This window comes from Pseudophryne corroboree, chromosome 9 (assembly GCF_028390025.1).
Source record: "Pseudophryne corroboree isolate aPseCor3 chromosome 9, aPseCor3.hap2, whole genome shotgun sequence".
In the NCBI taxonomy this organism is placed as follows: Eukaryota; Metazoa; Chordata; class Amphibia; order Anura; family Myobatrachidae; genus Pseudophryne; species Pseudophryne corroboree.
In genome coordinates this window covers 320219149-320231686 of record NC_086452.1, presented here as the reverse complement: position 1 = coordinate 320231686, position 12538 = coordinate 320219149, and the positions used below count along the sequence as shown (strand labels likewise).

Genomic DNA, 12538 nt, shown 5'->3' with positions numbered 1-12538 from the left:
AGCTGCCAGGAAAATTGTTCGGGATGCAAAGAAAAATCCACAAATAACTTCAGCTGAAGTACAGGACTCTCTGAAAAAAAGTGGTGTGGTCGTTTCAAGATGCACAATAAGGAGGCATTTGAAGAAAAATGGGCTGCATGGTCGAGTCGCCAGAAGAAAGCCATTACTACGCAAATGCCATAAAGCATCCCGCTTACAATACTACAAACAGCACAGAGACAAGCCTCAAAACGTCTTCAAAGTAATTTGGAGTGATGAGACCAAAATTTAACTTTTTGGCCACAACCATAAACGCTACATTTGGAGAGGAGTCAACAAGGCCTATGATGAAAGGTACACCATTCCTACTGTAAAACAGAGAGGTGGATCACTGATGTTTTGGGGATGTGTGAGCTACAAAGGCACTGGAAACTTGGTCAAAATTGATGGCAAGATGAATGCAGAATGTTATCAGAAAATACTGGAGGAAAATTAGCACTCATCAGCCCAGAAGCTGCGCATCGGACGTACTTGGACGTTCCAACATGACAATGATCCAAAACACAAGGCCAAGTCGACCTGTCATTGGCTACAGCAGAATAAAGTGAAGGTTCTGGAGTGGCCATCTCAGTCTCCTGACCTCAATATCATTGAGCCACTCTGGGGAGATCTCAAACGTGCAGTTCATGCAAGACAGCCTAAGAATTTACAGGAACTGAAGGCTTTTTGCCAAGAAGAATGGGCAGCTTTACCATCTGAGAAAATAAAGAGCCTCAAACACAACTACCACAAAAGACAGAATCCCCATTCTATGCAGTACGGCAGGCAAGTGTCAAGTGGGGGGGGGGGAGAGAGATGAACAACTTACATGTCAAGAAGCTCTTCCCGCTCCTCACGCTGGCCGCCGGCGCCTCCCCTTAACAGCTTGGCTCCCCTCCTCCCTTTTCCCGAGTATTCCTGCTCGGGGGGCGGAGTTTCGCGGTATGACGCGGTTGCGTAGTGACATCACAACGCAACAGCGTCATACCGCGAAACTCCGCCCCCCGAGCAGGAGTACTCGGGAAAAGGGAGGAGGGGGGAATCTGGGACCCGTAAAGTGCTGCGGCGGGCGCCCCGTACGGTTGCACGGCACGCCCGCCGCAAGAAACGGCACTGATATATAAAATAAATAAAGTTGCGCATTCACTAAAAGTCTTCTAGTACCCTTAGCCAGGGGTTAAAAGTCCAATAAATGTCCAATAAATGTATGGTGCAGCTTTCCTCCCTGGCGTGGCCAACAAGATTCGTGACGTGCTGACCGGAGTTCGGGGGCGTCCCCGGCTGGAATTCAGCTTGTGCTGTTGAGAGAGACTGTCTGCGGCAGTGGTTATCCATCAGCGGCGTTTGGTGAGGTGTCTGGTAATCCGGAGGCCAGACATCTCGTTACAACTAAGCGGGTGACCTTATACTGACATTATACTGAAATGTATGTGAGCTGTTATTATTGAGTAAAGATCTTTTTAATCATACTCACCTGTGCACCCTCCATTTTCTTCTTTCTTTATACTGTGTGTATATATATATATATATATATATATATATATATATATACGCACAGTGCCTTGCTAAGGTATTCAACCCCCTTTGCATTTTTCATGTTTTGTTGTCTCACAACCTTGAATTAAAATGCTTTGTTTGCATCTCTTCATTCACAGAACGTGCCTACAACTTTGAAGGTGTTTTTTTTTTTATTGTGAAGCAAACAACAAATAAGACAAAATAACAGACACTGAGATTTTTGCCGATTCCTCAAGGCAAAACTGCTCCAGCTCCTTCATGTTGGATGGTTTCCTCTTGTGAACAGCAATCTTGAAGTCTGACCACAGATTCTCAATTGGATTGAGATCTGGGCTTTGACTAGGACATTCCAACACATTTAAATGTTTTCCCTTAAACCCCTCGAGTGTTGCTTTAGCAGTATGCTTCGGGTCATTGTCCTGCTGGAAGGTGTCCTGCTGGAGGTGAACCTCCGTCCCAGTCTCAAATCACAGGCAGACTGAAACAGATTTTGCTCAAGAATATCCCTGTATTTAGCACCATCCATCTTTCCCTTGACTTGAAACAGTTTACCAGTCTCTGCTGCTGAAAACATCCCCACAGCATGATGCTGCTGCCACCACCATGTTTCACTGTGGGGATGGTGTTCTTGGGGTGACTGGATGTTTTGGGTTTGTGCCAGACATAGCGTTTTCCTTGGTGACAGAAAAGTTAAATTTTAGTATCATCTGACCAGAGCACCTACCTCCATACATTTGAGGTGTTGCCCACATGCCTATTGGCAAACTCAAAACATGCCTTCTTATTTTTAACACTAAGTAATGGCTTTTTTCTGGCCACTCTTCCATAAAGCTCAGCTCTATGGAGTGTATGGCTTATTGTGATCACATGCGCAGATACACCAGTCTCTGCTGTGGAACTCTGCAGCTCCTTCAGGGTTGCCTTTGGTCTCTGTGCTGCCTCTCTGATTAATGCCCTCATTGCCCAGTCTGTGAGTTTTGGTGGCCGACCCTCTCTTGGCAGGTTTGTTGTGGTACCATGTTCTTTCCATTTGAAGATGATGGATTTGATGGTGCTCCAGGGATCATCAAAGGTTTGGATATTTTTTTATAATCCAACACCTGACTTGTACTTCTCAACAACTTTGTCCCTGACTTGTGTGGAGAGCTCCTTGGTCTTCATGGTGTGATGCCTCTTGTTTACTGGTGTTGCAGGCTCTGGGGCCTTTCAGAAAAGGTGTGTTTATACTGACAGATCATATGACACTTAGATTGCACACAGATGGACTTCATTTCACTAATTATGTGACTTCTGAAGGTAATTGGTTGCACCAGAACTTTTGAGGGACTTCATAGCAAAGGGGATGAATATTTATGCACATGCCAATTTTCACATTTTTATTTATAAAAATTATTTTTTATATACATTTTTCTCATTTCCCTTCACCAAATTAGACTATTTTGTGCAGATCCATCACATAAAATTCAGATTAAAAAAATAAATAAATTACAGGTTGTAATGTAATAAAAATAAGAATTTACTTACCGATAATTCTATTTCTCGTAGTCCGTAGTGGATGCTGGGAACTCCGTAAGGACCATGGGGAATAGCGGCTCCGCAGGAGACTGGGCACAAAAGTAAAGCTTTAGGACTACCTGGTGTGCACTGGCTCCTCCCACTATGACCCTCCTCCAAGCCTCAGTTAGGATACTGTGCCCGGACGAGCGTACACAATAAGGAAGGATTTTGAATCCCGGGTAAGACTCATACCAGCCACACCAATCACACCGTACAACTTGTGATCTGAACCCAGTTAACAGCATGATAACAGAGGAGCCTCTGGAAAGATGGCTCACAACAACAATAACCCGATTTAGTTAACAATAACTATGTACAAGTATTGCAGACAATCCGCACTTGGGATGGGCGCCCAGCATCCACTACGGACTACGAGAAATAGAATTATCGGTAAGTAAATTCTTATTTTCTCTGACGTCCTAGTGGATGCTGGGAACTCCGTAAGGACCATGGGGATTATGCCAAAGCTCCCAAACGGGCGGGAGAGTGCGGATGACTCTGCAGCACCAAATGAGAGAACTCCAGGTCCTCCTCAGCCAGAGTATCAAATTTGTAGAATTTAGCAAACGTGTTTGCCCCTGACCAAGTAGCTGCTCGGCAAAGTTGTAAAGCCGAGACCCCTCGGGCAGCCGCCCAAGATGAGCCCCCTTCCTTGTGGAATGGGCTTTTACAGATTTTGGCTGTGGCAGGCCTGCCACAGAATGTGCAAGCTGAATTGTACTACAAATCCAACGAGCAATAGTCTGCTTAGAAGCAGGAGCACCCAGCTTGTTGGGTGCATACAGGATAAACAGGGAGTCAGATTTTCTGACTCCAGCCGTCCTGGAAACATATATTTTCAGGGCCCTGACAACGTCCAGCAACTTGGAGTCCTCCAAGTCCCTAGTAGCCGCAGGTACCACAATAGGCTGGTTCAGGTGAAACGCTGAAACCACCTTAGGGAGAAATTGTGGACGAGTCCTCAATTCTGCCCTGTCCGTATGAAAAATCAGGTAAGGGCTTTTATAAGATAAAGCCGCCAATTCTGACAAGCGCCTGGCCGAAGCCAGGGCCAACAGCATGACCACTTTCCGTGTGAGATATTTCAAATCCACAGATTTAAGCGGTTCAAACCAATGTGATTTTAGGAACCCCAAAACTACATTGAGATCCCAAGGTGCCACTGGAGGCACAAAAGGAGGCTGTATATGCAGCACCCCCTTGACAACGTCTGAACTTCAGGAACTGAAGCCAGTTCTTTCTGGAAGAAAATCGACAGGGCCGAAATCTGAACCTTAATGGATCCTAATTTTAGGCCCATAGACACTCCTGTTTGCAGGAAATGCAGGAATCGACCCAGTTGAAATTCCTCCGTTGGGGCCTTCCTGGCCTCGCACCACGCAACATATTTCCGCCAAATGCGGTGATAATGCTTTGCGGTCACATCCTTCCTGGCTTTGATCAGGGTAGGAATGACTTCTTCCGGAATGCCTTTTTCCTTCAGGATCCAGCGTTCAACCGCCATGCCGTCAAACGCAGCCGCGGTAAGTCTTGGAACAGACAGGGTCCTTGCTGGAGCAGGTCCCTTCTTAGAGGTAGAGGCCACGGGTCCTCTGTGAGCATCTCTTGAAGTTCCGGGTACCAAGTCCTTCTTGGCCAATCCGGAGCCACGAGTATAGTTCTTACTCCTCTCCATCTTATAATTCTCAGTACCTTGGGTATGAGAGGCAGAGGAGGGAAACACATACACTGACTGGTACACCCATGGTGTTACCAGAGCGTCCACAGCTATTGCCTGAGGGTCCCTTGACCTGGCGCAATACCTGTCCAATTTTTTGTTGAGGCGGGACGCCATCATGTCCACCTTTGGTTTTTTCCAACGGTTTACAATCATGTGGAAGACTTCTGGGTGAAGTCCCCACTCTCCCGGGTGGAGGTCGTGCCTGCTGAGGAAGTCTGCTTCCCAGTTGTCCACTCCCGGAATGAACACTGCTGACAGTGCTATCACATGATTTTCTGCCCAGCGAAGAATCCTTGCAGCTTCTGCCATTGCCCTCCTGCTTCTTGTGCCGCCCTGTCTGTTCACGTGGGCGACTGCCGTGATGTTGTCCGACTGGATCAGCACCGGCTGATCTTGAAGCAGAGGTCTTGCTTGGCTTAGGGCATTGTAAATGGCTCTCAGCTCCAGGATATTTATGTGAAGTGATGTCTCCAGGCTTGACCACAAGCCCTGGAAATTTCTTCCCTGTGTGACTGCTCCCCAGCCTCGCAGGCTGGCATCCGTGGTCACCAGGACCCAGTCCTGAATGCCGAATCTGCGGCCCTCTAGAAGATGAGCACTCTGCAACCACCACAGGAGAGACACCCTTGTCTTTGGTGACAGGGTTATCCGCTGATGCATCTGAAGATGCGATCCGGACCATTTGTCCAGCAGGTCCCACTGGAAAGTTCTTGCGTGGAATCTGCTGAAAGGGATTGCTTCGTAGGAAGCCACCATTTTTCCCAGGACCCTTGTGCATTGATGCACTGACACTTGGCCTGGTTTTAGGAGGTTTCTGACTAGTTCGGATAACTCCCTGGCTTTCTCCTCCGGGAGAAACACCTTTTTCTGGACTGTGTCCAGGATCATCCCTAGGAATAGAAGACGTGTCATCGGGATCAGCTGCGATTTTGGAATATTGAGAATCCAACCGTGCTGCCGCAACACTACTTGAGATAGTGCTACCCCGACTACCAATTGTTCCCTGGATCTTGCCCTTATCAGGAGATCGTCCAAGTACGGGATAACTAAAACTCCCTTCCTTCGAAGGAGTATCATCATTTCGGCCATTACCTTGGTAAAGACCCGGGGTGCCGTGGACAAACCAAACGGCAGCGTCTGAAACTGATAGTGACAGTTCTGTACCACAAACCTGAGGTATCCTTGGTGAGAAGGGTAAATTGGGACATGGAGGTAAGCCTCCTTGATGTCCAAAGACACCATATAATCCCCTTCTTCCAAGTTCGCAATCACCGCTCTGAGTGACTCCATCTTGAATTTGAACCTGTGTATGTAAGTGTTCAAGGATTTCAGATTTAAAATAGGTCTCACCGAGCCGTCCGGCTTCGGTACCACAAACAGCGTGGAATAATACCCCTGTCCCTGTTGCAGGAGGGGTATCTTGATTATCACCTGCTGGGAATACAGCTTGTGAATGGCTTCCAATACCGCCTCCCTGTCGGAGGGAGACGTCGGTAAAGCAGACTTTAGGGGAGTGCCTGAGTCCGCTTGTAAAGCCCCAGCGTCATGCTGAGGACTTGGCAGAAACGGGAGAGGGCTTCTGTTCCTGGGAACTGGCTGTTTGCTGCAGCCTTTTTCCTCTCCCTCTGCCACGGGGCAGAAATAAGGAGCCTTTTGCCCGCTTGCCCTTATGGGGCCGAAAGGACTGCGCCTGATAATACGGCGTCTTCTTATGTTGAGAGGCTACCTGGGGTAAAAATGTGGATTTCCCAGCAGTTGCCGTGGCCACCAGGTCTGATAGACCTACCCCAAATAACGCCTCCCCTTTGTAAGGCAATACTTCCATATGCCTTTTGGAATCAGCATCACCTGACCACTGCCTCGTCCATAACCCTCTTCTGGCAGAAATGGACAGCGCACTTACTCTTGATGCCAGTCGGCAAATATCCCTCTGTGCATCCCGCATATATAGAAATGCATCTTTCAAATGCTCTATAGTCAGTAATATACTGTCCCTATCCAGGGTATCAATATTGTCAGTCAGGGAATCCGACCAAGCCACCCCAGCACTGCACATCCAGGCTGAGGCGATTGCTGGTCGCAGTATAACACCCGTGTGAGTGTATATACATTTTAGGATATTCTCCTGCTTTCTGTCAGCAGGTTCCTTAAGGGCGGCCCTATCAGGAGACGGTAGTGCCACCTGTTTTGACAAACGTGTGAGCGCTTTATCCACCTTAGGGGGTGTTTCCCAACGTGCCCTATCCTCTGGCGGGAAGGGGTATGATGCTAATAACCTTTTAGGAATTATCAGTTTTTTATCGGGGGAAACCCACTTCATTTAATTCCTCAGATGCAGGAAAAACTACAGGCAGTTTTTTCTCACCAAACATAATACCCTTTTTAGTGGTACTTGTATTATCAGAAATATGTAAAACATTTTTCATAGCATCAATCATGTAACGTGTGGCCCTACTGGAAGTCACATTCGTCTCTTCATCGTCGACACTGGAGTCAGTATCCGTGTCGGCGTCTGTATCTGCCATCTGAGGTAACGGGCGTTTTAGAGCCTCTGATGGCTTTTGAGACGCCTAGACAGGCACGAGCTGAGTAGCCGGCTGTCTCATGTCATCAACCGTCTTTTGTAAAGAGCTGACACTGTCACGTAATTCCTTCCATAAGCTCAGCCACTCAGGTGTCGACTCCCTAGGGGGTGACATCTCCATTACAGGCAATTGCTCCGCCTCCACACCATTTTCCTCCTCATACATGTCGACACAATCGTACCGACACACAGCATACACACAGGGAATGCTCTGATAGAGGACAGGACCTCACTAGCCCTTTGGGGAGACAAAGGGAGAGTATGCCAGCACACACCAGAGCGCTATATATATACAGGGATAACCTTATAGAAGTGTTTTTCCCCTTATAGCTGCTGTTTTATTTATACTGCGCCAAATTAGTGCCCCCTCTCTTGTTTTACCCTTTTCTGTAGTGCAGGACTGCAGGGGAGAGTCAGGGAGACGTCCTTCCAGCGAAGCAGTGAGGGAAAATGGCGCCCGTGTGCTGAGGAGATAGGCTCCGCCCCCTTCTCGGCGGACTTTTCTCCCGCTTTTTGCTGTATTCTGGCAGGGGTTAAAATACATCCATATAGCCCTGGGGGTTATATGTGATGTATTTTCGCCAGCCAAGGTGTTTCTATTGCTGCTCAGGGCGCCCCCCCCCAGCGCCCTGCACCCTCAGTGACCGGAGTGTGAAGTGTGCCTGAGGAGCAATGGCGCACAGCTGCAGTGCTGTGCGCTACCTTGGTGAAGACTGATGTCTTCTGCCGCCGATTTTCCGGACCTCTTCTTGCTTCTGGCTCTGTAAGGGGGCCGGCGGCGCGGCTCTGGGACCGGACTCCGAGGCTGGGCCTGTGTTCGGTCCCTCTGGAGCTAATGGTGTCCAGTAGCCAAGAAGCCCAAGCTGGCTGCAAGCAGGCAGGTTCGCTTCTTCTCCCCTTAGTCCCTCGATGCAGTGAGCCTGTTGCCAGCAGGTCTCACTGAAAATAAAAAACCTAAAACTAAACTTTTACTAAGAAACTCAGGAGAGCCTCCTAGAATGCACCCTTCTCGGCCGGGCACAAAAATCTAACTGAGGCTTGGAGGAGGGTCATAGGGGGAGGAGCCAGTGCACACCAGGTAGTCCTAAAGCTTTACTTTTGTGCCCAGTCTCCTGCGGAGCCGCTATTCCCCATGGTCCTTACGGAGTTCCCAGCATCCACTAGGACGTCAGAGAAATAGGTAAAAAGCCAATGTGGGTGAATACTTTAGCAAGGCACTGTGTGTATATATATATACCGCCGGAGACGCAGGAGGGACACAGGAGAGCCGCGCGCTGCGCTCTCCGTGTCCCTCCTTCAGAAGACAGCGCGGGAGCGACGGAGGGTAAGTATCTAGCACTGTGGGGCATATCTGGCACATCTGGTACTATGGGGCATATCTGGCACACCTGGCACTGTGGGGCATATCTGGCACACCTGGCACTGTGGGGCATATCTGGCACTGTGGGGCACATCTGGCACTGTGGGGCATATCTGGCACTGTGGGGCATATCTGGCACATCTGGCACTGTGGGGCATATCTGGCACTGTGTGGCATATCTGGCACTGTGGGGCATATCTGGCACTGTGGGGCATATCTGGCACATCTGGCACTGTGGGGCATATCTGGCACATCTGGCACTGTGGAGCATATCTGGCACTGTGGGGCATATCTGGCACTGTGGGGCATATCTGGCACTATGAGGTCTGTATACGGGTAGAGCTGCATTTCCCACCCTAGGCTTATACTCGAGTCAATAAGTTTTCCCAGGTTTTTGTGGTAAAATTAGGTGCCTCGGCTTATATTCGGGTCGACTTATACTCGAGTATATACGTATATATATATATACACTGCTCAAAAAAATAAAGGGAACACTAAAATAACACATCCTAGATCTGAATGAATGAAATATTCTTATTAAATACTTTGTTCTTTACATAGTTGAATGTGCTGACAACAAAATCACACAAAAATTATCAATGGAAATCAAATTTAATAACCCATGGAGGTCTGGATTTGGAGTCACACTCAAAATTAAAGTGGAAAAACACACTACAGGCTGATCCAACTTTGATGTAATGTCCTTAAAACAAGTCAAAATGAGGCTCAGTAGTGTGTGGCCTCCACGTGCCTGTATGACCTCCCTACAATGCCTGGGCATGCTCCTGATGAGGTGGCGAATGGTCTCCTGAGGGATCTCCTTCCAGACCTGGACTAAAGCATCCGCCAACTCCTGGACAGTCTGTGGTGCAACGTGGCGTTGGTGGATGGAGCAAGACATGATGTCCCAGATGTGCTCAATTGGATTCAGGTCTGGGGAACGGGCGGGCCAGTCCATTGCATCAATGCCTTCGTCTTCCACGAACTGCTGGCACACTCCAGCCACATGAGGTCTAGCATTGTCTTGCATTAGGAGGAACCTAGGGCCAACCGCACCAGCATATGGTCTCACAAGGGGTCTGAGGCTCTCATCTCGGTACCTAATGGCAGTCAGGCTACCTCTGGCGAGCACATGGAGGGCTGTTCGGCCCCCCCAAAGAAATGCCACCCCACACCATTACTGACCCACTGCCAAACCGGTCATGCTGGAGGATGTTGCAGGCAGCAGAACGTTCTCCTTGGCGTCTCCAGACTCTGTTACGTCTGTCACATGTGCTCAGTGAGAACCTGCTTTCATCTGTGAAGAGCACAGGGCGCCAGTGACGAATTTGCCAATCTTGGTGTTCTCTGGCAAATGCCAAACGTCCTGCACGGTGTTGGGCTGTAAGCACAACCCCCACCTGTGGACGTCGGCCCCTCATACCACCCTCATGGAGTCTGTTTCTGATCATTTGAGTAGACACATGCACATCTGTGGCTTGCTGGAGGTCATTTTGCAGGGCTCTGGCAGTGCTCCTCCTTGCACAAAGGCGGAGGTAGCGGTCCTGCTGCTGGGTTGTTGCCCTCCTACGGCCTCCTCCACATCTCCTGATGTACTGGCCTGTCTCCTGGTAGCGCCTCCATGCTCTGGACACTACGCTGACAGACACAGCAAACCTTCTTGCCACAGCTCGCATTGATGTGCCATCCTGGATGAGCTGCACTACCTGAGCCACTTGTGTGGGTTGTAGACTCCGTCTCATGCTACCACTAGAGTGAAAGCACTACCAGCTTTCAAAAGTGACCAAAACATCAGCCAGGAAGCATAGGAGCTGAGAAGTGGTCTGTGGTCACCACCTGCAGAACAACTCCTTTATTGGGGGTGTCTTGCTAATTGCTTATAATTTCCACCTGTTGTCTATTCCATTTGCACAACAGCATGTGAAATTGATTGTCAATCAGTGTTGCTTCCTAAGTGGACAGTTTGATTTCACAGAAGTGTGATTGACTTGGAGTTACATTGTGTTGTTTAAGTGTTCCCTTTATTTTTTTGAGCAGTATATATATATATATATATATATATATATAAATCTCAACAGGACTAGAGCATGCACTCTCTAATGGTTAGCCAAACCTCTGTAATGGCTCCCCCTCTGGAGTCTGGCCACACCCATAAGCGTGGGCCCCTATCACTGAATTCCCCTAGTTGGCCCTTCATGCCCCAGTCAACACTGGAATCCAGGATAAGTTCCTGGAGCTATGGGTTTTGCTGTACCCATGATCATGGCATTTAACATGGATTTCTGTTGAGCCTCCCTCGGGCTCGAATAATTGTATCTGGCACTTAGGGTTGGGCCTCCTGTGCCCTAATATGATAATCAGCCATGTGATAAATGAAAGACTGGTAAAAATGAGCAATCTAAAAGATAATATAATGCTGACCAATAGTAATAGGAATTTAGAAATAATATAGTAAGCCTCTTTACCTCTTTTGCTGTTGATCCATTACAGGATGGGTGCAGTCTTAAAACATCCCCCTTCAGGTTCTTTCCTCCTTTATTTGTTGAAGCTAAATCATTTGAAAAAACAAATGTAATTAAAATGGATTCTCATTAGGGAGAACATCAATCTATTCAGTGTATTAAAAGGTCCATGGTGAAGGAGCAACCACATGTGGAAGCACAGTCACCTGTTGCCGGGGCCGGATTAAGCCTTGGGGGGCCTGGGACACTTAGGACAGTGGGGGGCCTGGTGGAGCAGGAGGGTGTATATTAGTTGTGCATACCTCTACAGGACCCATTCCAGGAGTGACAAAATGCTCTCTACCTGGAGTTCACTTTAAATATATGATTGGCATCACATGTGTTGAACTATTTCACTGATAAAAAAAAAGGTATTTCAACAAATTGATTACAATTATAAATTAAGAGCAAATTCCAGGTAGAGAGCATTTTGTCCCTCCTGGAATGGGTCATGTTGGGGTATTAGATTTAAAGTAACAGTTTAATAAGGCCTGGGTATTACTTATATCTCCACCTAACAGAGAGATAACTATTTTATAATGTTTTCCTATAGTGAAACAAAAACAACTTAAGCCTAAAATACACATAGAAAAATAAAACCTATAATTTATATTTTAAAAAAATGCAATAGCACCAGTCTCTGTACTACTAACACACTGGAACAGAACTCAGGGGGATGCTATGTATTTGTCTCTCTGTAGACATGAACACTCTCATTAGATAACAGGTTACAAATGAACCTGACACCCAGGCGGGAGAAGAAGCTAGGATCCCTGGGTCACTTACAGCTCTTTTCCCTCTGCTATCTCTCTTCTGGTCAGGAAGCTCTGCTGGTATCTCTTGAAACCTGATACTCCTGTGTCTCTGCCTGTAATGCATACCGTCCTGCTCACATTCTGGCAGCCTGGTTCTGCTGCTGCACAAGAGGGAGATCTAGTGATGTCAGTGTGCTCTGGCTGGGGGGCCCCTTGACAGAGTGGGGACCGGGGTACAGTATGCCCTGCACCCCCCCCCCACCCCCCACCCCATCCCCTTAATCTGGCTATGCATATTGTGCTGGACAGAGCAATAGGATTTTTGTGCATATGTCTGAAAATTAGCAATTGTCAACAAATATGTATTTGTGCAAGTAATGGTAATGAGTTTCTAAAGGAACAGTATAACACATAGCAAGGATTATGCAGCATCAAGCATCACCGTCATGTACATATCACATTCTTATTTTACATAATGACCCTTCTTTTATAAAACTGAAAACTGTAGGCAGTTTGTTTTATTCA

The 12538-nt window shown here is 47.7% G+C and overlaps 1 protein-coding gene across 4 annotated transcripts in view; it reads right to left on the bottom strand.

Moving 5' to 3' along the window:
• The window catches only part of FAM227A (family with sequence similarity 227 member A), a 296429-nt gene that overhangs the window by 71837 nt on the left and 212054 nt on the right, over window positions 1–12538 (bottom strand). For all 4 annotated transcript variants that reach the window (XM_063940478.1, XM_063940475.1, XM_063940477.1 and 1 more), the window contains one exon: window positions 11223–11305. In XM_063940478.1, coding sequence (XP_063796548.1) covers window positions 11223–11305 — 83 coding nt within the window. The remainder of the gene's footprint in view (window positions 1–11222; window positions 11306–12538) is intronic.